The sequence below is a fragment of the Ostrinia nubilalis genome, chromosome 5, assembly GCF_963855985.1.
Source record: "Ostrinia nubilalis chromosome 5, ilOstNubi1.1, whole genome shotgun sequence".
Classification (NCBI taxonomy): Eukaryota; Metazoa; Arthropoda; class Insecta; order Lepidoptera; family Crambidae; genus Ostrinia; species Ostrinia nubilalis.
In genome coordinates this window covers 3,333,217-3,359,617 of record NC_087092.1, presented here as the reverse complement: position 1 = coordinate 3,359,617, position 26,401 = coordinate 3,333,217, and the positions used below count along the sequence as shown (strand labels likewise).

The following is a 26,401-nucleotide window of genomic DNA, read 5'->3' as shown; positions in this document are numbered from 1 at the left end:
TATTTTCAGCATACCTTTTCCAATTAAGTGACTTATTTGTGTGTTCAGCAAGTGTTCCCCTGGGACCTTGACTGACCGTTCTATGATCATCAACACACCACATACTGGCTTTATGTCCCGCAGGCGTTTGTTTTCATCATCCACCTCTTCTGGTGCGGCAAGTGAATTGACGAATTGGAATACATAGCCGGACATTTCGTGGAGCATCCCGAAGAGGGGATAGCTCCCTGCTCGGTCCCATAAGTCCTATAAAAACATATGTCAATCTTTCTTTACTCATTTCTCTTGGAAAATGGCAATTATAATCAGATATCATTAGTAATTCCATATTTAGGCATACATTTAGTCAAGGAAATATTTGCTAGGTCCAAATTTCATGTGACAATGGGCTTATCTAATACATTGGAAACTATGAGGAAAACCTCATAGATGCTTAAAATATCCACAGATATCTATTAGCCTTACAAAGCATAATAATTATCCTAAGTCTTCTGCCCCTGAGTACACTTATCAAGAATAATCTACATACACAAAATTTGTAAACAATTTGGTCTACTTTCTAAAGTGTAAACATTCATTGTCTGACCTAGTTTTGAAGAAAAAGGAAACGTTAGGTGATGCGAGCATGATGCGTGAGTCACACTGCCCACCAGATCAGGCTCGGGACTAACCTCCTTGACATCGTGCAGGGTCGCGTCCCAGCTCACTCTCAGAGGAATGTAAATAGAGTTCGGCAGCAGGCACGTCAAATCCACGCTATCGGACGGCGAGGACGTCCAATAGTCCCACGTATACGGACAACTCGGTGCAGGAACCATTGTTGTGATATTTTGCCCCTCAGGATTCCCAAATTACCCCCACAACATTTTTTGTTGACCTTTCACTGATAAGTCGAGTCCACAACAATGGGGTCGCTGCCACACACTGAAAACATTCCCAGAGAAAATTAGTCACTGTTATTGACCACTGCAATGTTGAATCATAGCATTTCCTGGTATTTACGAGGGGCAAATCGCCATTCGAGAACTGTCACTAACGGCATTACACAAACAACGTTGAAAAACACCGACGTGTTTATTTTATTACCTTCACACAGAGCGCTTACATAATTCAATTACAATATCACTAACGACTAAAATCACTGAAATATGTTTGTGAAATTGTAAATAAAGATTACGTGCAACAAACTACGGAAAAGCAAATTGTTTATGGTCTTTTTGAGCTGTTGACTTTTTTTCTATTTTTCATAGGGGTGCGTATCTAGCTAAAGCAATTAATCAATTATAATTAATCGATTAAAAGTTCAATACATTTTGATAATGGCTGATCGTATAATCGGATTCAGTCTATGAGCAAATAACTTCAATGGAGACGGCATAGATAGCACGAATCATTTAACCCGCTTACCCGCGCCGCGCAACCAAACAGCATATTTTTATAACTGAACGCATTTTAACCTAAAAAATATTTAGTTTGACATTTGTCTCGTGATTGACATTGAGCAATCTGGCAATTTACCATGAAATACGATTTTTTATTCACTGATTGCGAAAATTAAAATGTTTGAACACTCTGTGAAAGTACCAAGACATTATAAAGTTGCAGCGAGTATTTTTAAGAAGATATCCACTGAAGGTGGGAGCTTAAAATCTTTGTTATACGACGACAAACTTAAGCACTTTGTAAGTATTTACAAATAGTGATTTTAATGTTATTTCATGTATTTATTTATGAGTAATATGATATCATTGCTTTTCACAACTAGTTACAGTCTGTTTTTATACGTTTTGCAGCGAATTAATGTGCTTTATGCACTTATAAATGAAACCATTAAACATGCCGCTGATATAGACAAAATCTTTGAGAACTCTTGCTTATTAGACAAAGAGACTCGATTAGACCCATGGCTAGCCAAAGTTTTGACCGCCGAACTGCTGTTTGGCAAAAAAACCCTTCCTGGCAAAAGCAAACCTGAACAAACAATCTTAACTTACAAAGACCAGTTTGAGAAGTACACTAGCGACCATCAAGACGACTTGAAGACTGAAGGTAATATTATTGTTTATTTTTTCAGATTTATTAGCAACATAAAAATAATCATCTACAATGGCTGAGACTGATGAAGGTCCTTTGATACCCATGGAGACGAAGAGAGCAGCGCTAGCTCTGGCAAATCTATTTTTGTACAGTGTTGCAATGTTCACACTGCCTTTCGTTGCATTTTTCGGAATGCGACACATTCTGACTGAATATTACCCTTCAAATAGTTTTGTAGTGACCGCATGGTCAGTGATTGCCGCAGTGGTGGTTGTAAATACTATAATTTGTGTTTATGCGTATAAGGCGTACCATGAGAAAGAGTATGATGAGCATGGTAATGAAATTGACCAGCACTCTTACAAGCCTGCACCAGCTGTAGAAGCTGAGAAGAGCAGTTTAAATTTAAAACAAGATTGATATTGTTGTTTTCACATTCCAATAACTTCAAAATGTGGTTCAGTATTGATTAATTTCACATGAAAAGAAAATTTAGCTTTAGTTATTAAATTATAATAATAAAAATTTAAAAATTCTATGAATAGTTTTATTTGTACTTCTATGTTTAACTGTAATTTGTGTTGTTTTGTTTAATTGTATTGTGCAGAAATACAAATGCATATTACCTAAGATAGATCGTCTATTAAGCAGACCCATCCTATAGTATATCTACTATCTCCTGAATCTAAAACAACTGGCAAAGTTGTTGTTAATCAACTTCACCACTAATTTTTACAATAATAATTATTCAGATAGTAAATGAGTTACATATCTAAAATATAATATTTATTCCAACATATACCATAGAAATATGTTACAGTGGAATCTCTATAACTCGAACCTCGTTAAGTCAAAATCCTCAGTAAGTCGAAAAAAATTGCCATTCCCTTCCACTGAGCACCTAAATACGCGGTATCTCGAATTATTTAGACTTTGTAACTCGAACAAAATGTTATTTCCCTACGAAGTATTGATGATACATATTTATACTCTATAACTCGAAAAAAAAAGGGGACTCCGTAAGTCGTAGTTAGTAAAATATAATAACGTCTTACTTGGAATTCCCCGAAATAATAGCAATAAAATCCAAAATGAATGTTTGGGTTCGGGGCTTCTAATCTATTGTTTTTGTCTTGTACACGTGCAATGAAAGAATACATCAATGAAACTTTCTAAGTAACACAGCTGTGAACGTGATGTTTGTCCTTGTCGCCACAGGACACGATTACTTATAGCGGAGCTTGTCCGTCCTCTACAAGTCGAAATTTCAGCAGTTAAGTCCTTGTATCTCGAAGTTCTTGTTAAGTCGAAAACTCGTTAACTCGATTTTTTTTGCATTTCCCTTGAGATTCGAGTTATAGAGATTCCACTGTATTATTATCTGAATAATATTTTAATTTCTCTATGTTCAAATTCTAATAAATGATTAGGCATTGCAAAGCAATTCTCTAGCTAGATACCTTGCTAGCTATAGCTAGTTATATCATAAGATGTTCCATAATATTAATCTGGTCACTATAGTACCAAAGTAAATACAAATGAGTAGGTCATCTTCATAGTAACGCACCGAGCACGGTTTGTATGTGAGCGCGCCAATACGTATGCGGCGCGCACGCACACATTGGCAAAATTTAGCGTGGATTAGCAGCGGGGTGTTGCGCCGAATTTTGTCAGTGTGTGCGTGCGCGCCGCATACGTATTGGCGCGCTCACATACAAACCGCGCTCGGTGCGTTTCTATGAAGATGACCTCATTTGTATTTACTCTGATAGTACTTTGTTTGTATGCTTTGTTTGGAGCTATGTAAGTACCCAGCTTAATTTTGACGAATAATATTTAATTAATATACCAAAAGTTCATTATTAAAACCCCAAGTTTACAGTTGTCCGCAGGCCCCGGTATGTTCGCGTCAACACCAACTTATTGACGACATCAGACGCCATCAGAGCATTCCAAGATGAAGGCTACAGATTCATCCGGTGCACCTCCGGCTCATACGACGACTATCTGAAGCAAATACAGCAGCTCACTGAATATGACTTCACACAAGACTACCACGTGAAGACAATGTTTGTGTTCGCTTCAAATACAAAGCTGCACGAACATGAGTTGTATTTGGAGAGCCAAATTGTTCTGCAAGATAAGGTTTGTATTTTTCTTTTTGTTACTTGATACTGGCAGATTAATGCTTTCCATAAAAAGTAAAGCTCCACAGTGATTCAGTTTACTATACAATTTCTAAAATATTCTCCCAATAACTAATTTTTGGAGCCAGATGACTTAGTGTGGGCAGGCCTCCCACTAGGTGGAACGACGATCTGGTGAAGGTCGCAGGAGGTGCCTGGAAGCGGGCGGCGCAGGACCGCTCTTTGTGGAAAACCTTGGGGGAGGCCTTTGTCCAGTAGTCGACGTCTTTGAAACGGACGAAGTAATTTCTGGAACTACCTACCTACCTACTTAGGTACTTAAAATTATGAAACTGAACTATTAACAGCCAGATGCCTGAGGTAGTTTTAATTAACTGACTAAAAGTTATCTCGTTGATGGCGGATGATTTTATGTTGAATCATTTTCAGGCCACAGCGCTGCCCGTTCATTTGCTGGCGCCTCCACCTGGGAGCTGTGTCCTGGACATGTGTGCTGCGCCCGGCATGAAGACCACTCAGCTAGCTGCTTATATGAGGAATCAGGTAAGAATAATGACTGTCCAATTATATATTTAAGACCTAATGTACACTGTGAAATGCAATAAAGATTTGAGTATTGAGTATATCTCTCTCTTCAGTCGTACCCTCATTCTTGAGGGCCGTGACTCTTCGTATGTAGTTAACAGATAGCTTGTCTCCACTTATTGACTGCACATTACCTAGACATATTGATTTTCACAAAGACCGGTCCTGCGCTCACGCTTACATACGCTTAATCTGGTAGCACAACTCTGTAAAACCAGGATACCAAAACTTTTTCAATACATATATGCGTTCTCTTTGCCATTCTTTGCGGCTTAATTAGTTGTGCTACTGACACACCTAAACACTGAGTAGCTTTTTGTACAACAAATTCTTTAATCTAGTTTTAATGTTAATTAACCATTGTAACATTTTTACAGGGACGAGTATACGCCGTAGAGAGAGACACAAGGCGATACCAGACGTTATGCGACTTCGTCAAGAAAACCGACTCCAAATGCGTGGAAACCATGAATAAAGATTGCCTCGAGATAAAGAGGGGAGATTTGGACGACGTGGAGTACATATTGCTGGACCCCAGTTGTACTGGATCAGGTAAATGTTGGCCCTAACTTACTTTATTGTCCTGACACGATAAAATCTTATCGACGATTTTAGTCGACAAATGTATGGGCTTATCTAAAATCAATAAAATGCGTCGATGCGTTTATATCGTGGTCCGCACTGCGGTATATTAACACTAATAAATACCTACTATTTACCGGTATGTTTTTCACCCAGCTAACTTCTAAGTAGAGAGTAATATGATATGATATGGGGTTAACGACATGTTAATTTAAAGTAAACGGTCAAATATACGACACACTTTCAATGTGAGACAGAAAAACTAACCCGAAAATTGTGACCCCGATGTCTGCATGAGATTACAAAATTATATTTTTTCTTTGTTTGCGACACATTTAGCTACACATATCAAAACAAATACTTTTTTGTATACAGGTATGGAGATCAGCGTCCATAACTACGTGGAGCCCGCCAGACTTGCAAAGCTGACGTCACTCCAAGAGAAGTTCCTAAAACATGCCATGAACTCATTCCCCAATGCCAAGAGAATCGTCTACAGCACTTGCTCCATCTACCCTGAAGAAAACGAACGAGCAGTCAGCAACGCAGTCAAGAATTCACGAAGCAATTGGAAAGTCCTCGATGCTAAGGAGCTGATGAAAGGTCAGTGGAACAACTTTGGTTCAGGCATGTACGGTGTAATTGGCACGAAATGTCTCTACGCCAGACCAGACTCGGATTTCACTACGGGATTCTTCTTAGCTGTGCTGGAAAGGGGTCAAAAAGGTTCGGAAAACTCGAATAAAGAAAAAGTTAAATCTAATAAAAACGCCGATTCTAAATCCACAATTGAAGAGGAAGATAATTGCGAGAATACATCGAAAACAGTTACTGATGAAGAAGGACAAAAAAGTGAAAATCCTTCGAAAAAGAAGAAAAAGAAAAATACACAAGCTCACAGTGAAATGGCGGAGAGTCTTCAAGAAGAAGAAATCAACGCCGAAGATAACACCAAGAAAAAGAAGAAAAAACATAAAAGCAATGACGTTGATGAATCACCAACATATGAAAATGCTGAAAATCTTACTACAACAGATGGAACTGATACAATGACTTCTAAAAAGAAGAAAAAGAAAAAAGACAAAAACCGTGAACAAGATGAAAATGCTGTTACAGAAGCTCAAGCAGCTGACGATGTTAAAAAGAAGAAAAAGAAAAGAAAACTAGAAGAAGTAGATGAACAAAGCTCACAAGATAATTTAGAAGTCTCAGAAATCGAAGAGGTACAAAAGAAAAAGAAGAAAAAACGTAACAAAAACAATGAAATTGAAACGTAAGTTTCGTTACTTATTTTTTTACTTTGTTTTATAAATAAATAAAACGAGTTTGAATTATAATTATGAATTTTATTATTTACTTACCCACAGCACTCAAAGCTAGGTATATACTTTTTAATAATGGTCTCATGAAACCTGTTAGCAATTAGTAAGATCATTTAACACGCATACCATGCAAATATTATAACGCAAAATTACTTAATTGAGTCACAGTGCAGAACCTAGCATTAAGTGGGGCAAAATTCACAAGCGACATGCTAGGCGTCTAGCCACGGCTTCTAGGAACTGGAGTACCTACGATAATTTATTCCTCGCCATTTTTCTTTATTTCAATTTGGACTTTATTCCGCTCCAATAAGTTTTTCTTTGATGAATTGTGTGGTGTGGTGGGGACACGCCATTTTGTCACGAGATCACGTGCGTTCTTGTTTTTATTGCTTACGTCAGGTACAGAAAATGACCAGCTGGTTTTACAAAGCACTTTCTGATGGCAATCTGGCAGTCAACTTGATAGAATGCACCTCACTTTGAGGATAGATAAGTAACCGTTAAATTAAAAGCTGGAAGACTGGCATAGCTGATAATAAAGAGTAATAACTTCATTTCTATCGGACATTTCGCAGAGATTAGGTAGTTAACTCCTTTGTTCAAAGCAATGGTTCTCATTACATCGTTTTCTACGTTCCTTTTAAATCAAATTAACATAAATAAATAAATATCCTTGGACATTTTACACTGCGCTTCTAGTCCCAAACTAAGCAAAGCTTGTACTATGGGTACTACACAACGGATATAAACATACTTAAATACTTTTTTTGTAAATACATAGCTACTTATTATACATAGAAAACACCCAGTTCAATACAAACAAATATGTTCAATGTTCATGCACACAAATGTTTGTACTGTGCGGGAATCGAACCCGCTACCTGCGGAATAGTAGTCCGTTTCGAACCACTACACCAAACGGCCGACAAACATCAATGATATCCCGATGAACTAAATTAGGGAATTTGCTTTTCTGATTTTTTGGCTGCTCTATTAAAATGGTTCGTACACAACACAGCCTATTCAAATTGTAACAAAGATGTGTTGTGAAATTTTTGGCTACTTTGGGTGTCACGAACTAAGTATTTGACGATAAGGCAGAGCATCAAGGGACAGCCTACCTTCATTGGTTCAACAAAAAAAAAGTTGAACAAATTATATACCGTTATTGATATTTTAATGTATTCATTTTCTAGTAAAATTACCTAACTCAGATAACAATACTGTCTTGTATCATAACTTCGCGTGCTAACTGCTAAATAAATAAAGCCTCTCGTCACTCGCGATAGAACGGAAACGTGACAATGTAGCACCAGGAGTCATGTAATTCTTTTTGGGTCAATCGTTTTTGAGCAACGTGCTCCAGTTTATTATCCTTGAACTAATTGGTAAAGCAGCGTAATGCCCATACAATGTTCGAGGCGTGATTCTTTCGGTTAACTCAAAATGACGAAGAAATTAACAAGCTCTTAAGTTATTGTCGCCTTGTACCAGTTTAGTTGTTAAATAAATAAAGCTATTAACAATGTGCTTGACCATGTACTTATTTTCGGTTACGAAATGTAATGTAATAACGAAATGTAGTACAATGCTGTAAATAAGCAAAGGCTGTCCTAAAATTAAATATAAATTGCCTTAATTAAAGTATAATTTATGATTTGAAACTTTCGCGTTCCATTTCAACTAAAATAGTAAGACACGGGTCTTAACGCGACGTTTATTAATGAGTTACATTATGACCACGGCTGCAGCATCGCATCCGAAACGTCAAGCCATGAGAACTTATTATAACTCATTAATAAACGTCGCGTTAAGAACCGTGTCTTACTATTCTAGTTTAAATTTAAGTAATTACGAAAAATTCAATGAATGAACTCAACCGTTTTCTCAGCCGCCCAGTTACCTAGCAACGAGAAGCTGGGCGGGCCGTAGGGCGGCGCGATCCCACGCCCAACGACCGCAGACAGCCGCCCGCCTACCACGCGACGGATGCGCGCGTTATGACACCGTGTCAGTACGCGACTGACACCGTAATTACCTTGACACGTGGACTTTATAATCGACGAGTGAAGGGCGGAATCGCTTTGACAGTACGAGCTTCCGTTATTGGTTGGAATTGAAAGACACACCCCATAGAGCGTCCTATGTTTTACCTACTAAAAATTATGACTGCTAAATACCTAAATATGTTATGGTCGATAAATTAACTAATAGAATGCTTTATGGAGGGCAAAAAAAATCAGACTAAGTACTTAATAATGATACGCTACGCCTAGTCAAGTACATTAAAATACTATGTCGTATTAATGGAGATAAAAAATCGCGTTAAAAACTTGTATGTGCGTAAATACGTAAATGGCACACAATGTTGATTACTCCTACATAAGGTCTCATGTAGAGTGTAAACCTGTGCTTTACTACGTTCTTACACTCAAGTAAGTAAGGTACTCGTAAGAGGTTTGAAGGACATAGCAATAAAATAAAAATCACAATCAAAGGGTTTGCGTTCCACTCGTTAGCAAGCTGTAACTTTGTAAAACAAGACCATAGGGACAATAGAGTTTGGTGGAGTAGGCCCAGTGCCTTATGGTGGATTAAAATAAGGTTCACCCATAATCTTTCCGTGGATTTCGCGGGAGATGACAAATGGACCTCCCCAGCCCGTGTGCGCAGTCTCTTCAAGGCATAATGTCAATAAATTTTTAATGTATCCACCGTTCTAATTGTCAGATTTTCATTTAAGTCCATCGGACAGCTAGTAATTTCACGCTTTTATTGAAAGTTAGCGATCCCAAGAAAGGGTATCAAGATCTCTCTCTTTCTCTCTCTAATCTTTAATTTTCACTGGGACCGTACAACATTCATTTGCTAACATTTTCTTGACTATCAAGTTAGTTATGAACCTACTAAACCTATATCTCCATTGTATCACAACAGTTGACGGTTAAATGTTGTTTTTAAGTTCTTTCTCGGAACTGTGCGTGCTGCCCTTAATAAATGTAATCATATTTATCGGCGATCTGACGTGATCCGTTATTTGCGACAGTTTTCCCTAATGCCCTACGATAATTCCGGGTTTGATTCCGCGCAAGGTCAGATCTGACCTCACATTTGCATAAGACAACTTTAATAGTAGTAAAACAGTATTTAATTGGTAGGTAGTTCCGAGAAAGTTTTTTAAAATAAATGTTTTATTTCTTTGATAAGGCAAGTTAAAGATAATATCACAATCATCATCATTTCAGCCATAGGACGTCCACTGCTGAACATAGGCCTCCCCCAATGATTTCCACAATGGCCGGTTGGTGGCGGCCTGCATCCAGTGCCTACCTTTATGAGGTCGCCGGTCCACCTTGTGGGTGATCCAAAATACCTCAGTGCCTAAAGACGAATATTACAATCACAAACTATTATAATTATCTATTTGACAAAGTATATTTGTAAAATAAATGTTCTGTAAATATGAAAGACAAATAAATAATGTAAAATGTAGGATTTCAAAGTAATATTAAAAAGAAAACGTAAAATGCACATGCTCTTCAGTCTTCATACTACATTCGCCTACGCCCCGTAGCGCGTAGCACCGTAGACCGTAGCAACATACTGAATGCTGTAGCATACCGCAACATTACCGTGGAAGACAATTATTTAAAACGGAAGCAAGCTTGCCTATCCAGGTCAAGTATAGCATAATGTTATGTTACTTAATGACTTAACAAGCACCATTTATAACGTAATGGTTTGCGGTGGAAAAATTATGAACGAATTAGGGAGGTGGCGACACGGAAACTATGTTAAAACAGTGGCTAACCTTTAAGCTTTGCTATACATAAGATTTTTCTTTTTACATGACACATTTTTTTACCAAGAAAAACTTGAATTCTCAAACTTTAAAACTTAAGTAAAAACAAAATGTACTAAAACCGTACCTAAGCTCCAACTTGTTATATTTTTTATCATTGTGCAATTCGTGTGGTGGAGGTACAATCTTTATTTTCTTTCTAGCTTCTAACCGCATGGATTTGTACTGACAGTTTTTTATCATTGATCAAAAACACTTTTTTTTTACTTTGACAACGCATACCTATAGAAGTAGAAAAATACGGTTCTAAAAACTTTTATCCTTTATTTCACCCCCTTTTTTGGCAACAAAATGTAAAGACAGGCTACTCCCAGGTCCAGGTTTTGCTCTCCTGCTTTTTGAGTGGCAATTTATGTATGCACCTTAATTTAAACGACAAAGTGCATAGGCATTTAAAATCACAATCATGTAAATGTTCATAATAACCGTCAAATTGAGCAAAAACGTTTACGTGTAAAAAACCAATCACCTTGGGTGTTCTGGTATGTACTAGTTTGTGCGATTTCAAGAATTTAAAAAAGCCACGTCAACAAAGTCGGTGGAGCCGCGTGTAGGTACGAGTTAAGGTACAGAAATTGCATTTTACCGGAAATTATTAGCTAAGCACTTTAGTTAGGGACAAAACTGGACTAGCAAAGAGCTCTGTATTCGTTTACCGATTTAAAGAAAAAAAATATCTCTACATTTTTGGAACAATGAAAGGTGATTTCATGCCAAATTTCATTCAATCAAGTATGCATACAATTATAGTATAGATTTTATTTAAAAACATATTAAGTAGGTACCGAACTCCGCAAGTAACGTTTGGAAAGTCTCCCCCTTTCGATGCCTTCTGTTGGAGGACCCTCTTCTCAGCACTGGCCCATTTATTGTCCTGAAGCAGTGGTAGGGTAAATACTGGGACGTGTAAAAGTGCTTTTATAAAGCCTACTTGCATAAATAAATGAGTTTTATGAGTTTTTATTAGGACCATACGTAGGGCGGTTTGTTTGAGCGTACCAAACGCTTTCTGGATTTTGTTCACATTTCCTGTTTGTGTGCTTTTAAGTTTGTTTTCAATTAAAATACGCAGATAGAGCCGTTTACATCCCCCTTATTACAAAAAGTGAAGGTGAACACTAGTTTAAATTGACATTTAGTTTGGATTTTATTTTAAACTAGCGTTAATCGCGCTTTTGAGCTTTTTATGGCCCTAAAAGTCTTGAAAGTCATATACATCCTGCAAATAGGTTTTAAAAAGCACTCGCTTCTACACGTTAAATGGATCGTTAAAACATGATTTAACATAAGTTATTAATTTAATTTTTTGTCTATGTTACTGCAAAATTCGTGCTCCACTATAAAAAAATGTGCTTATTTGTAAAATTTTGTGAAATTAAATGGGGATTGAGACTTCAATATACATACTATTACATACTCGTATTTCCAGTAGCTTATTGTTATTATTTATGATGCTACTAATGTACCATAGAGGTAAATAATCTCATCAAGATATGGATAATTTACTGCAAACACCTAGTGCGACTTAGTCACAACCAAGGTCGGAGTAAATGACGTGTGAGTTGTGAGTCGTAAACTAATTATATGTATTATTACTCGCCCACTCTGCAACTTTAATTACAGTAAATTACCCCGTAATGAAAAAAGTATAACGCTAAAGCCTCATAAAAATCGAGCCGATTTTCAAAATTATTTTATTGAATAACTTAGCTGTCGAAAATTTTCGACTTAAAATTATTTTGGACTACGATATTCTTGGAAATATTACTTAACGTTCTCTTATAAGCTATTGATTAAGTAAGTTTAAGTTTAATCATTAAAATAAATGAGTTAGTAATTGGGGCTCATAAAACCCACTCCACGCGGAGTGGAGAGGCGAAAAATTATGGAACTAACCCACATAGACACGCCACTATATGCCTGTTGACCGGGCACCGTCTCGTGTGTGCGGTGCTAGCTTCACCACTTGGAATTTTTAATAAAAATATGAAAACCTTTAGACACTTAAGCCTATTAATTCGTTTTAGTACAGTGGAGGCACATCAGAATTACATCATTGTTGGATAATAGCTACCACCTATTACAACATAAGATGCCACAAAGCCTACCTTTATGTGCCCTTGTCTGTACTTACATAGTTAATGCAAGTAGGTATACCTGATTTGACAGCCGCTTACACTTGCCGGACCATACATCTCTACTTGCCATCAACGCCACGCCACTATCAAATCGCGTCTCAGTTATGCCAACTCTAAACTTAGACTAAATACCATTATTTCACATTTGTTACCATCCAAGTAAGCACAATATTTATTACCATGAAATTATATGATCATTATAATTACCGCTCTAAAGTAGATATAGCTAGCTCAAAATGTCATAATATGAAGTTTGACAATGAATGAGTACTGGCTTTAAAATTCTTTAAAAAGTCCTTTGCGTTTCTTGTTCATATTATCGAGTTTGATCTTGTAATTCTCGAATTGATCGAGTATAATTTAAGTGGCCCCGCTGGCGTGACTCACACGGGAGCGCTGCCCGCTGCCACCCCGCACGTTGCCGTCCATTCCGACCGTCACTCGATTCCGCTCACAAAACATAAACGGACGACTACACTTCCACATTCACAACAAAAACATCAAGCACACCCCTGTCACTCATTTGTGACTTCATACCAATATAACAAGTGTCTTGCAATTTTGTCTTGGACGCCCGAAAGTGTGTCAACTGTCGTACGTTGTATAAAACCGCCCGGAAACTCGCACAGTGACTTATAGCGACCGCCGCTTACACGTCGGCGTCACCCGTCGCTTTTTCCCGCGATCCGCGAATGCAATTGTAATACAATTAAATCGGATTTGTAATTCAGTTGCATGTGATTTGTAATTTGGTTCCATTCGGGTGCTTGTGACTCAATAATCGTGATTAACGGACTATCTGTGTATGACAACTGAGGAAAATATGGCTGCAGTGGCTGTGGTAAGATGCATTTATGTTATTCAATTTAACTCTACTTTATAACTTAGTAAAATTAACAAAAAAAATTAAACAAATGTTGTTAATATTTTAAAAATCTAGAATACGATTAAGTAGCTGTTGTTTTTAATCCAATATTATAGTTTAAGGCTAAATAATGCTGTATTCATTTGTTTAATTCAAATAGGAATGTTTTATACGAGTACATTGGAATTTATAACTACAAGGTCTTGCTTCAGCTTATTAAACTAGCCCGCAAGCATTCCTCTAGCGCTAGTAAGTACCTACCACCGAAAGTTATTTTACAAAACTATAGAGTATCCCTTTCTTTCTTCAAACAAAAGAGCTCAATAGTTTCTTGAGGCGTTGAGGGGCTCGCCAGTCGTGACTAGAATTACTTAGTCATTCACCGAGGGCCGACTCGTTAGCCCTTATCTCGCGCATCTAACGATGACTGGACGGTTACAGTGGAATAAATCATTCACAAATACTATTACATTATCTCTTCAAACACTTTCCGTCGCAATTTTTCAGAATTTAGGTTTCGGTGCTGCCTAAATACCGTTACATTATAGCCCCTCCAGTGAAATTTTCTTTCTGAACGTATAACGTTCTACATTCCATAAATCACGGTGTGTTGATTGACATCATTCCTGAAATCGTTTTGGATATTAACGACTCGATTCGTATATGGACTTCTCATATCTTGGCATATTTTCCGTTAGAACGGTCTTTGTTATAACACCGCATCCAATCAAGATCTTGACTTATTGTTAGCCACGTGTCCGTTCATGAATGAACATCCCTACGATCTACTACCGTATAGACAAGTGTCCGTCAGTTGATTGAATACTGAGAGGCGAGTGAGGCGCGCGGCGTTTAGTCGGCAGGCGGCAGCCGCAGGTGATGTCGCGTCGTCCGCAAGCCAGGCCGCGGCTACATTCGCGCGTCTGTCCGCAGGCCGCGCCCGAGCCGTCGCCGGCGCCCGAGCCTGCAGCGCCGGACCCTGACCCTCATCCGCCCTCCGATGAGGAGCGGGAGCTTCGCGAGCCCGGCGACTGGAGGCCTTCCCGGCCCGCGTCGCCGCCGCAGCGCCCCGACGACGTCTCCGAAGGCTCCGAAGCCACCACCCGCCCCACCAGAGCAGAACCGGCCAGCCGCTACGCCAACCTCAACTACTGGAAGGCCAGGCGCGTCACCTTCTACAGGAATGGCGACCCGTTCCACCCCGGCGTGGAGTTCCGCTTCAAGCCCGGCCGCGACCTCGCCTCCATGGAGGTGCTGCTGGACCGGCTCTCCGAGAGGCTGGAGCTGCCGAGAGGAGCCAGATTCATCTTCGGCATGGACGGCGATCGGAAGTACAGGCTCGAGGAACTCGAAGACGGAGCATCCTACGTCGTCTCCTCCTACAAAACTTTCAAGGTACCTTTCCGAATCTTTTATTTACTTTCAAAATCTTATGTAGATATTTGCTGCATTGCGCATGTGTTGCTTGACTCACCTAAAGTTCTTTAATAATATTGGCGGAGTCATCAAACGACTTTCATCGCGATCGAAAGGGGATGTACTTTCCATCGAAATATACATTATCGCGCGTCGACATCAGTAATCTTGGTTTACACGCACGCCTTTTTTAAGTTCTCGGCGCTCCTTCATCAATTACGTGGCGATTTATAATGTCTTAAACTTATGTGGTATTTTGTGGAACTACTATGTTCCTTTGTTAAGTAGAATTGATGTTTTTTTTTTAAATTAACCTACATTAGTTTTATTTCGTAGTTTTAACCACTGATTTTAAACAATACTGTTCGTCTATAGCATAGCACGATGCTTTGAATGCAGATTATTTGTAGATACAAGGCGCTATGCAAATGATGTCAAAGTAACTGAGTTACAAATGTGTCTCTACCTGCTGCTATTCATGTCATGTCATAAGTTCTCAATGTTTAGCTTATCATGTTGGTAGAGTTTTTATAACTATTCTTATTAGCAAACTGAACTCAAAAAGGTAGATAAAGTTAAAAACTGATAAAGCCCTAAGTTCAATTTTCTTTTACATGCGAGATTTTTATAATCTGAACTTTATTTTTCCATTATCAGATTTTCTTGGCTTTTTAATGGCTGATGTATCGTTTATAACGGTCAAATGAATCCCACCAAAAACATTCTGTAAAAAACTAGCCAAGTCTCGATGGAGCTGCTTGTTTATCTCTAAAAAGTAATGAAATCTAGACAAAGTCGTGCCAAGTCTATGGTTCTTTACTGCGATTTCTTTTTTATTATAGTTAATGTTGTGTGACTTGGCCGTTGAAGGGTACAAAACCAGGTGCTCCATGACACCATTGCACCAATCTGTTGCCAGAACCACTACCCATTGACGATGGAAAATTGCCACTTGGAAAACGTTGATTTAATAACCAGTGAATTGTAGGCTTAATAAAGCTGCGTATTTCAATAATACTTATGCATAATTATTGATTATCTTAATAAAGATTGTTCAACGGCCAAGTCACACAACATTAACTATAATAAAAAAGAAATCGCAGTAAAGAACCATAGACTTGGCACGACTTTGTCTAGATTTCATTACTTTTTAGAGATAAACAAGCAGCTCCATCGAGACTTGGCTAGTTTTTTACAGAATGTTTTTGGTGGGATTTCACTTCTTTTTGTAGAATGTGGCATAATTATTTAACGTCGTCGTCCTTTAATATAATCGTCATTTTTTTTACGATATTAAACACATCTTTAAAAAGGACAACGAATCAGAATTGATTTAATAATAACTAGAGGGGAAAAAAAATCTGGACACCGCGGTGCAGAAAATCGACGCTCAAAGTGCTAGCGCCATCTAGCGGTGAGCGGTACAGGCGAACACCACGGCGCCGGTGTGGCGCTAGTAGTATTGATTATTATGAATGTGGTGTTACTCCAGATCTTCGATTTTCCTAGTTTTTATAGTTTTCCCTTTATGTGGCCATTAAACCCTAACTCTGTACCAAATTTCAGCTCTCTGAGTTAATGGGAAGTACTAGTTCTATTTTGATGATCATCAGTGAGTGAGTGTCATAAATGCGAAACTTTGCTTTCGCTTAACTTCGGAACTAATTGACCTACAGACTTGAAATTTTGGATTTTAAGTGTGTGATTATAGCTTACTAGATGACGAAAATTTCTGCGTTCTGGTCTTATCTAAAGGTTCTCAAATAGAGGCCTGAAAATGCGGCGAAATGGTTCCAGTAAAGGATGGTACGGCAGTGTTTGCTTCGCGCTCGACTTGGCGGGGGCACTGCCGTGCCCCCAGATAACGACAAATTGCTAATAAGCTATTAGCCGTATTTTAAAAAGCCGCCGACATCCGGATACAATCATTTTTATTCAAGTATTTTTAATTAACCAACAAAATACCGTTATGATATATGAAGTAACAAGATTAATTACAGTCCCACGCACATGCCGCGTAATTTTTGGGGTTGTACAACTAGAAATGTCGTAGGACACGAGGCCAAATCGTGGCCTTGCCTCACCAGATGTGGGTCGGGGGATAAGGCCGGTCCTCACGCACCCAGTGTATTTGCATTTTGATTACAACAAACGAATTTCCACTTCCTCCCACATCGATAAGCGACTAATTGCAAGAAAATTGTTTCGACTAAATACTCATACTTTTTTTCGAGAAGGAAATTAGCGAGGCAATTAGATGGATTAAGTCTTCTGTAGCTACTGAAAAATTACACCGCATTTATATGGTCTAGGTGGAATGATTTATATAGTTAATTTTCGTGAAACGCTCCAGTTCCAGTAATTATTTTTTATAATCTCCGCTTTGGCAAAGTTAATTGAACGTGTTGGAACTTTAAATTGTTTTACAGTTTTTCACACAACATATTGAGGTTAGTTACGTGGAAGAAAATATGCAAACTTTTGAAATAGGTATGAATTGTTATAATATTTCATTTAAAACTATTAAAATATTCCCAGTGGTAATATTATATTCAGTGATTTCTTTTTCAAAATATTTTCCAAAACATTTTTAATATTGTCTTTTTAGTAACGACGCCCAGCTCTAGAAAATAATTACGTATAAAGATCACTGTTGTTGCGTATACTTTGCTACGACACTACGACGGTGCTACGAAAATCATCTTCACGTAGTAGCGCTTCGTAGTCATGCGTTTAGATAATAATATAAAAGATCGTGTACTACGGAGGGTTAACTACACTTTCGGTCACTGTCTATATTCGTATTAGTTGTCGAGTATAGATGGGTCGTATAGCCATCAAAATATCTTCTACTAGCGGCCGCCCGCGACTTCGTACGCGTGGATCCCGTTTTACCCTCTTAGGGGTAAGGTTTAGTAAAATCCTTTCTTAGCGGATGCCTACGTCATAACATCTACCTGCATGCCAAATTTCAGTCCGATCCAGCGTTGCCAGACGTCCCGATTTTTTAATCAAATTTAAATGTCCCGCGCGGGACAGGCTCGGTCCCGCTTTTCGGAGAGAAACACTCACTTCACCAGAATATTGTTTGAAACGCCATATTATTGTAAATAATAAAACTTTTTTAATTTCGATATTTTTTCTTTTTTTATTCTAAAGACGAATTTAATGATAGAGTAAATCTGTACCTCTAGCATGAACAACTTTCGTCTTCGAATCGTTTGCGTATTTCGATAAAATTCGATACTCAACCTTCGAATTAAACGATAACGTGACAATTTTGATTCTCAAAATAAGTTTAGTGTAAGAAATGATTGCACGACAGTTCACTTTACGACACGTCCACAAGGGTGCTGTTGTAGTTTTCGTACTAAATCTTTTGATGGCGATTTGAGTACGCAAACGATTTGAACTCGAAAGATTTTCGTGCTCGAAGATTTTTTTGTTAAAATACATTTTCTATGGCTACTTTTGCTATATATTGTCACGTAAACGTAATTTTAAGTCAAATAAAAAGATAAATATTTGAAAACCTTTGATTATTATACGTTTTTTTACTATGTCCCGCTTTTGACGGAAGAATCCCGCTATTTTCACTCAAAAAGTACCAAAGTCCCGACTTGGCGAAAAAAAAAACTGGCAACGCTGGTCCGATCCGTCCAGTGGTTTGGGCTGTGCGTTGAAAGATCACTATCATTCAGTCAGTCAGTCACCTTTTAGTTATATTTAGATATCTATCTTCTATCCTATCTCATAAATTTTCGTAGGTATTAAGAAGTGTGTATTATTGTGTTCGTACAGAAAGTTGGCAACGACACCTAACGCGAGGGCAATGCACCACCTTGCACTTAATATGCACCAAGGCGAGGCCATTACGTGGATTACACCGCCGAGTGCGAAGTTTTTTTACACCTGGCTAGATGGCATAGGGGTTTAGATAAGAGTTTGTACGATAAAGTAGTAAATAATGCGGCTGGGGTCCTAAATACACAGTCATTTAGTGGTTAGCTTTCTTTTGTACAGCAAAAGCACACGTAGATAACAGCCGTCAGTTATCTAGTCAATGTACCCGTTACTTAAGTTGAACACTGAGACATAAATTACATAAAATAAGTTCGTGCATGTTGACAATTTAACATTAATATCGATTCGAGAATAATATGCATATGCTGTTTTAATTTTATTTGTTTATAATTTATCACATAATAATATACAATTCAACGTCTTATTGTAAAATATCTATTCGCACAAAACTCTTGGTACACAATTGATCTGAATTATTAAGCGAGTCTCATATACTTATGTCGTTAAAATATACACAAAGTAGCTATAATATGTGTATTTAAGAACTTAGCGAATCGATGTGATGACGCAATGGAATAAAATTCCAAAAAATTGGACCGGGTCTCTTAATATAACCGCTACCTATTATCAAATTAGGTATCTAATCACTAAACCAAGGGTCTAGTGACTTGCGAATAAAAGTAGAGCTTATTTTATGATCTATAAAACTGAATTTGACTCAAATGAGTAACTTTGTAAACAAAAAACGTAAACACAAAACTTCGCCGGCTTTGTGTTACCAGCGAAATAAGCTATTAAATGTACAATACATAAACTCTCCATTATCTTTTGTTTCCACGTCCAAACCGCGGAAAGGACTGTAAATTATGAAGGAAGCAATAAATTACGCTGATAAAGAAGGACATTAGAAAATCTAGAAAGATCTTAGATTTTGAACGGCTATCCGTCTTGCCAGCCTGGTTTTGTTATTGCTGGTGGATAAAAAGATTAAAAAGAGCAATATTTCATAATCGTTATTGATAAGGCAGAATAAATGAATAGTAAATAGTGTAATATAGGTTCATTGTTGGAGTGATTACGTGAGACTGTTAAGAAGTTAAAGCAGGTACAAAGAAAACACGCGAACGTGGTTTGCGACACGCCTCATTTTTTGCGCTTACGATTAATATCAGTGTTACTAATAGCATAACAATAGAAAGGATATTTATATTTTGTGTAATCAACCGTCATTTATTTATGCCTGATCGTTGACAGCTCCTTGATTAATTATCGTAACAACTTCATAAACAATCCTATTTACAACACTTATCAAAATATACTGCAACCTTTGTTCGACTGTATTTTCTTTATTTGGGAAACACAGCTTACAGTTTAACATATATTTACAAAAATAATTCGCAATTTGTTTCATCAAAATCTACCATATTACCTGTATTAAATTTTCACAGTCAAGTCCCATTTAGCATACATATAATTAACATTTGTAGTAGTAGTTCGTAGTGGATAAAAATGCCCATTTATGATTAACAAACGTACTTTGGCGTTGTTGTTTAAACCCATCTCGTAGAAGTTGGTTCGTAGACACTACGAGACTACGGGTGACACTACGACACGACTACGACTTGCTACGCTTACTTGCTCCGGCTACGAAATGTGAAACTGACTACGGTGACATTACGACATGACTACGACTTGCTGCTACGTTTACTTGCTACGGCTAAAACGTAAGTAAAACTGACTACGGGTAACACTACGACACGACTACGACTTGCTACGGATACGAAATGTAAAACTGACTACGGGTGACACTACGACATGACTACGGTTTGCTACGCGGCTAAAGCTACGAAAAACTGCTTAGGATATAATATATTATTACTTTTGAAATTTCTATTTCGTTCCTTAATTTAAATAAATTAAATTAAATAAACTAATACACCTATTTCATGAGATTTCCTTGAACATCCATTAAAATTAGCATCAATTTTCCCCGTTCACCTCACACACGCCACATTAAAGATTTATGGGTTCTAGTATTTTAAGTAATGGACTATAGTCTAGCATTAGCAGATATTAGACGGACATACAAGGTTACCTCGGAAGTCATCACGGCTAGTGCTGAAACAAAAAGGCTTCTAACGACCAGGGCGCGGCGTACAGGTATGCTCAAAAACACAAGTCATTATCATATTAAGTCATCTATAATGATGTAATTTATCCAAAACATTCTGGTGCTTAGAGATAAGGAGCCAGTTATTGATAAAATCACGCCAAAAATTCAAATCCGCAATCGTCTGCTTTTCGTGATTTTCATAAAGAGGATCATATTTTAATCTTCCAGTAAATGACATATAATATAACTTAATTGAATAAAATCATTTATATCCTATCCCTTAACGTTTTGAACTTGATCGCAATTTGTTAGCTTTCTCATTATCATCAAGCGATTTTAGCACTATTGCAGTAGTGCTTACAATCCTGAACACTTGCTGACAGCGGTATGATAATGTTCTTTCTGTGGTCTGACAGCTGGCCTCTTGGCCTAACCTACTTACTAAAACGTTTGCAATATTAGTGGAGCAATATTACGAAACTTTATCTCAATCTTTTTATGGCAAGAAAACTTCCGAACTCGCCTGTACCCGATTGTAGGAAATGCATAAATTGCACTTTTCTTCCGCCGGCCATCGCAGTGTTCACACGGCGTCGAAGGCTCAGCGGCCTGTCGAAATGGGGATATAGGTCAAGCGTGCTTCAACAAATTGCCGAATGTAACGAACATTTTCACTCCGCTATTTCGCCTTAAACAACCCCGTGTTATTAGACCCATTTTATTTTGCACGTGCTTCAAAGGGCTTCTAATTGCGTTTACCGAGAACTTGTTTTAGGGTTTATGTAAACAATCAATTATGTGATAAAACCCACGTTTCAAATGTTTCCTGCCTAGACTCATTAGCACATTACCTTGACTGACCTCTTAGGTTTTAGGTCATTGCTTCAGCTGAAAAGCCATTCTTCATATTAATATTTGAACATTAAGCAACAAAAATGCTACATTTCTGCTGGAGCCAAGTCGCAGCATTTAATTGGATATATTTTTATGACTTTGACACACTTTCCACGTTCCCATTTTATTACGCATACACCAACGTAACAGCCACAGTTTACAGTGCCCATAACTTCTTAAATCTTACATAAGCAAAGCTTAGTAATAATCGAGAAAGTGGATCAAGGTCCCGGAAACCTTTTTTGTAAACATTTAACGTTAATGCGTGGTCCCAAATTAACCTTATCAGTTCGCGTGCGACGACCGTCGTGACCACAGCTGGAGCTGGGCATGAGCTCTAATAATTGTTTCACGTGAGAGCTCATAAAAGGGCCATAATACCACACCGTCTGACCGATGTATATCAACGTACTTAGTTGGGAAACGGTCAGTTACGGGGTTGCGTGGATTCAAGCGGAGAGTGACCTTGACGCCCCCACCCCGCCGCGACTTTCTTCCATCCACCACTGTATAAAATTCGAATAGTCTGCCACATCCAACCGTGCTTAACGGATACCTCTGTTATTTCGACTTAACGCTTTATCACGCAGCAATAGGGCTCCTAGTCGTGTGTGAGTGACGTGACGGTTACGTCGGCCCGCGTGCATCCACCGGCTTTTGTTTTGTCCGTGCTGCAAATTAGTCAGCTGTTGCAACAGTGGAGTCTAGTACCATAGCTGAGCTCTACGGACTACGACGTCTTATTTCGCAATCGCAATTGCCACTTATACTGTAAACAGTGATTACCGAGTGGTGTGGACTTTGCAAATTGCATTTGATCAGTGAGAAAGTTTGGCACACAGTTACAATACCCTGATTTTAAACATCGTGTTGTTTACATTGTGTATTCTTTTCTTTCGCTCTTAATTCTACCAATCTGTTTTCAGTCCGGAAAATTGTTTCATGAAGTACCTATTGTACAAAGCTATTAAGATGGTTTAATTTTATACAGTTCTTTTTATTATTTTCCGTGACAATATTACATCAACTATGCTTGTCAAAGTTTCTCAGTTAACAAGCAAGAAAAAGTGACCTACTTAGTTTCTAATTATAATTACAAAGTATCGCTTGGCGCACATAAAATTCACATTACTAATCCAGCTGCCGAGGCGTATTGTGAAACCAACTTTATCAAAAGTGTACTATTCAATTGAAACTTAAGTAGGTATGTGTTTCGAAATTCGGATAAATTATTATTATGTCATCCATATAGAATAAATGCTTAGGATGATTATTCAGAAACGAGTGACAAACAATTTCGATCGCTGTTACTTTGCATCGCTAAACAAACGTTTCCAATATCAACTACGTCAAGCTAGAATTTCTAATCTTTACTTTTGTTATTCGGATAGTTCCGCAGATATCTATTTGATGAAAATTGTGTGTTAGATCCAGTTCACGACTTAAATTCCATATTTCGTAACAAATCGCGTATCTCCTACGTTTACTGTTAGTTTATGCTAATGTCGGTCTGATTGGAGCCAGGGACCGGATAGACGTCACCCCGGGACAGTATGTTAAGCAGACATCACAGTTTATGCAAAACTAAGTGCATGCCAACACGAAGATGCTACATGTGTGTGTGTACGTCCACCGTTAGTTAGGTACTTGAACTTGACTCGAGGTGGTGAACGCGAGTGACATTTAAAACTGCAGCTTATTATACGTAATAACTTGCCGTCAAATTTTCTTTGACATTTGAAAAGTTTTTAAATATTTGTGCGCGAAAATATTTATCTTGATCTTCACTTTACAGAAGTAGAAAAGTAGGTGGATATTACCTACTTTTACGTGGTTTGTTTTAACTTTTTGCCGAAGTAGGTCAGAGTAGAGATTGGTTGAGTCGCTTGTGGTTAGAGAAGAAGGCAAACTGTGGCGCCCAAGTCGAGGCCGTTGGCTCCAGGCGGCTGAGGGCTCCATGCTGGACAGTGACGAGGAGTCGCCCTTCGTCGTCATATCGCTGCCAGTCTACACGCCTGAGCCCGTAGTAAGTGACCGAAATTGCAGCACTGTTCGTAGTCTCATCATGCATTGATCACTGACTGATCGCAAAAACTAATCAAGTGCGAGTTGGATCAGCCAGCACACGATGGGTTCCGTATAGAAGTAGATGAAACACCAAGCACTATATCGATATACCTTTTATCTATCAAATACTTTTGCAAGGACAAAAAAATGGTAGCGGTAACGTGTGTGGAGCCCTCATTTGCTTTTAACTTTTATTATTGGTATAATAGCTTTTACTTATTGTGATTAATATGAGATAGATACACATTCCTGCTGAGACAAACAGGCATATTAATTGGAACCCTTTGAGTTACGGATCCATAAAAAGATATCATCTAATGTCGTGTTTCGTTCGAGCATCTTTAAAACTTTAAATGCAGATAACTAGTTTATTGCTTGGGCATCTTATGACATGTGTGACCAAGTTAAATTTTATTTTGAAATCAACTCTATCAACAAAGGACATTTGAAACACTTTTGTTAAAATTACTTAAACAGTAGTAAATGCTAAAAAAAATACAATTTAAAAGTAATCTGAAGTTTCCGTGTATGTGTCAACGTGTTTGCGTGAGTTGTGGGTATCGGGCCGCTGCGTAAGATAGGCTAATGCTATGCTAATGTCATAAAGAGGGTAATACATGCACAAAATGCAAATTAGAAGCCTGATTGAAAGCTTGTAAACAACAAACCGGCATAAGTATGTTAAATTGTAACGCCTTTGTTCGTGTTCCAGTTTTCTTCACAGAAATATCTAAATGGATAATAATTCGTTTTTGCGTTCAAAATTATGAATTTCAAAATTCATGTGGAGCTAAAATGGAACAATAATGGAACCATTGAATAATAATTCTTGAAAGTTTCTCAGAAGTTTGAAAAAATGTATTTTTCATAAAATGTTGCCAAAACCAAAAATATAGGGTCAGTAAGCGCTTACTCACCACCACCAGTAATTTGCATAACATTATTTTCATCCAAACCATTTCCCCATGGCGACCAACAATTTCTTTGTAAACGACAAAATGACCAACATTTTCAGACATATTAATTTCACAAACACCGCAGTCCACTTGTTATGCAGCAATTTGAAACGTGACCTCGCGGCCGACGTATATTCGCTGGCCCACACGTGCGATGACTCTACGGTCTGTGTAGAGTGTAGACTATTTTTCGTAGAGCCCCGAGTAACAGACAGTGTACCGAGAATCGCGTGAACGTAAACTCTCGTAAGGAATTAGGGAGGTCCATCAGATTTGGGCTGCTCTAATTGCACGCACAGACTTGGCGATAAGGCGTCCTTGGACAGTACCTTCGGCCAAGGACTTCAGAATAATTTGGCCGTTGAGAAGCTTTGTTTACGGAGCAGTGGTCGACCGGTCGCCAGACGCGGCGCCTGTCGTACTGTATATTCGCTGACTTAGCAAAATACCGCGAATTAGGATTCGCTACCGCTCCAAAAGTGCTGAAGATTTGAGAATAACTATCATGGTGAGTTGGAAAGCTGATTGCAATATTACTTGCAATTACTTGCCAAACTTAATTCAACTTAAGCTTTGGATATTTACTGAGTTAACAGTGCGCTGCTGTATTGGTTATTTTATCTTGCTGCAAACTGCATCAATATTCGTAGTTATCAAATACGTTTAAGAATTTAAAAAGAGCTAATGCGTAAGTTTTAAACTAATGAGTGAATATTGTTCTGTCAGTGTTTATTTATCATTTAGAAAGGTAATTCATTGACTTTCAAAGCCAATTCAATTATTGAATAACATATACCGTTACCGGCCGCATGCCATGAACATAATAGAATCTCTACTACGAACACCTTCACGCGTTCTACTTCTGCCGCTCAACCACAAGCAATAGCAAGTGACTTACTTAGTTTACATGTGCTCCTTGCAAAAGATATCGTAGTTTTTTGTGATACAACTTTAGGACTTTGTATTTGTGTAATACTTCATGTTAAGACAGTGACCGGCTCCGTTTTCAGATAGCAATATGACATTTAAAGAGCTTTTTTCCTAAACATCGGGCTTAAATTGCAACTTAATTATTTAAATGTAGGTATGACAAACAATTAAATAGCAATTTTTCATAAATTCCTTCAAAGAGTATCATTAATTCACGAGGGGCGTTTCACAAGTCCAAAGTAAATGTTCATGCATGTCGTTTGTCTGAGAAAATTCGCCCATTTTATTTGCACATTCATCGAACCAAATGGTGTCAGGGGCGAGAGGCAAGGCCTAACTTGAATATACGTTAAATTACTACGTATGATATCAAATGGCTGGCCTTTTAAAAGTCTTACTAACATGTGTAGCTTCTCGACAGCTTAGGTATCCTACTAATACTATAAATGCGAAAGTTTGTATGGATATCAACATGTTTGTTACTCTTTCACACAAAAACTACTGAACGGATTTTGATGAAACTTTACAGTATTGTTGTTTATGACGCAGAATAACATATAGGCTATAATTTATGACGATCTGTGACAAACTAAATTTCACGCGGGTGAAGCCTCGGGCAAAAGCTAGTAGTTTACATATATTTATTATTATGCATTGTTCTTGTGGCTCATTGCCTATTA

General features: G+C 38.0%; 3 protein-coding genes across 3 annotated transcripts in view; 2 read left to right on the top strand and 1 right to left on the bottom strand.

Moving 5' to 3' along the window:
- LOC135071685 (phosphatidylinositol 4,5-bisphosphate 3-kinase catalytic subunit delta isoform) overlaps positions 1-1,372 on the bottom strand; it is a 28,005-nt gene extending 26,633 nt beyond the window's left edge. The window contains exons 1-3 of the mRNA XM_063965463.1: positions 1,087-1,372; positions 672-924; positions 15-246 (exon numbers count right to left, since the gene is read on the bottom strand). Of these exons, the coding sequence (XP_063821533.1) occupies positions 15-246; positions 672-818 (379 nt within the window). The 5' untranslated portion in view covers positions 819-924; positions 1,087-1,372. The remainder of the gene's footprint in view (positions 1-14; positions 247-671; positions 925-1,086) is intronic.
- Positions 1,373-1,446: 74 nt separating this feature from the next.
- On the top strand, positions 1,447-6,688 carry LOC135071673 (28S rRNA (cytosine-C(5))-methyltransferase). Its single transcript, XM_063965443.1, has 6 exons — positions 1,447-1,682; positions 1,794-2,049; positions 3,920-4,182; positions 4,614-4,727; positions 5,147-5,321; positions 5,727-6,688. The coding sequence occupies exons 1-6, from the start codon at positions 1,560-1,562 to the stop codon at positions 6,626-6,628; spliced, it is 1,833 nt and encodes a 610-aa protein (XP_063821513.1). The 5' UTR covers positions 1,447-1,559; the 3' UTR covers positions 6,629-6,688.
- A 7,732-nt stretch (positions 6,689-14,420) lies between these two features.
- LOC135072078 (echinoderm microtubule-associated protein-like CG42247) overlaps positions 14,421-26,401 on the top strand; it is a 33,517-nt gene continuing 21,536 nt past the window's right edge. Inside the window, exon 1 of the mRNA XM_063966025.1 lies at positions 14,421-14,936. Within this exon, the coding sequence (XP_063822095.1) occupies positions 14,421-14,936 (516 nt within the window). The remainder of the gene's footprint in view (positions 14,937-26,401) is intronic.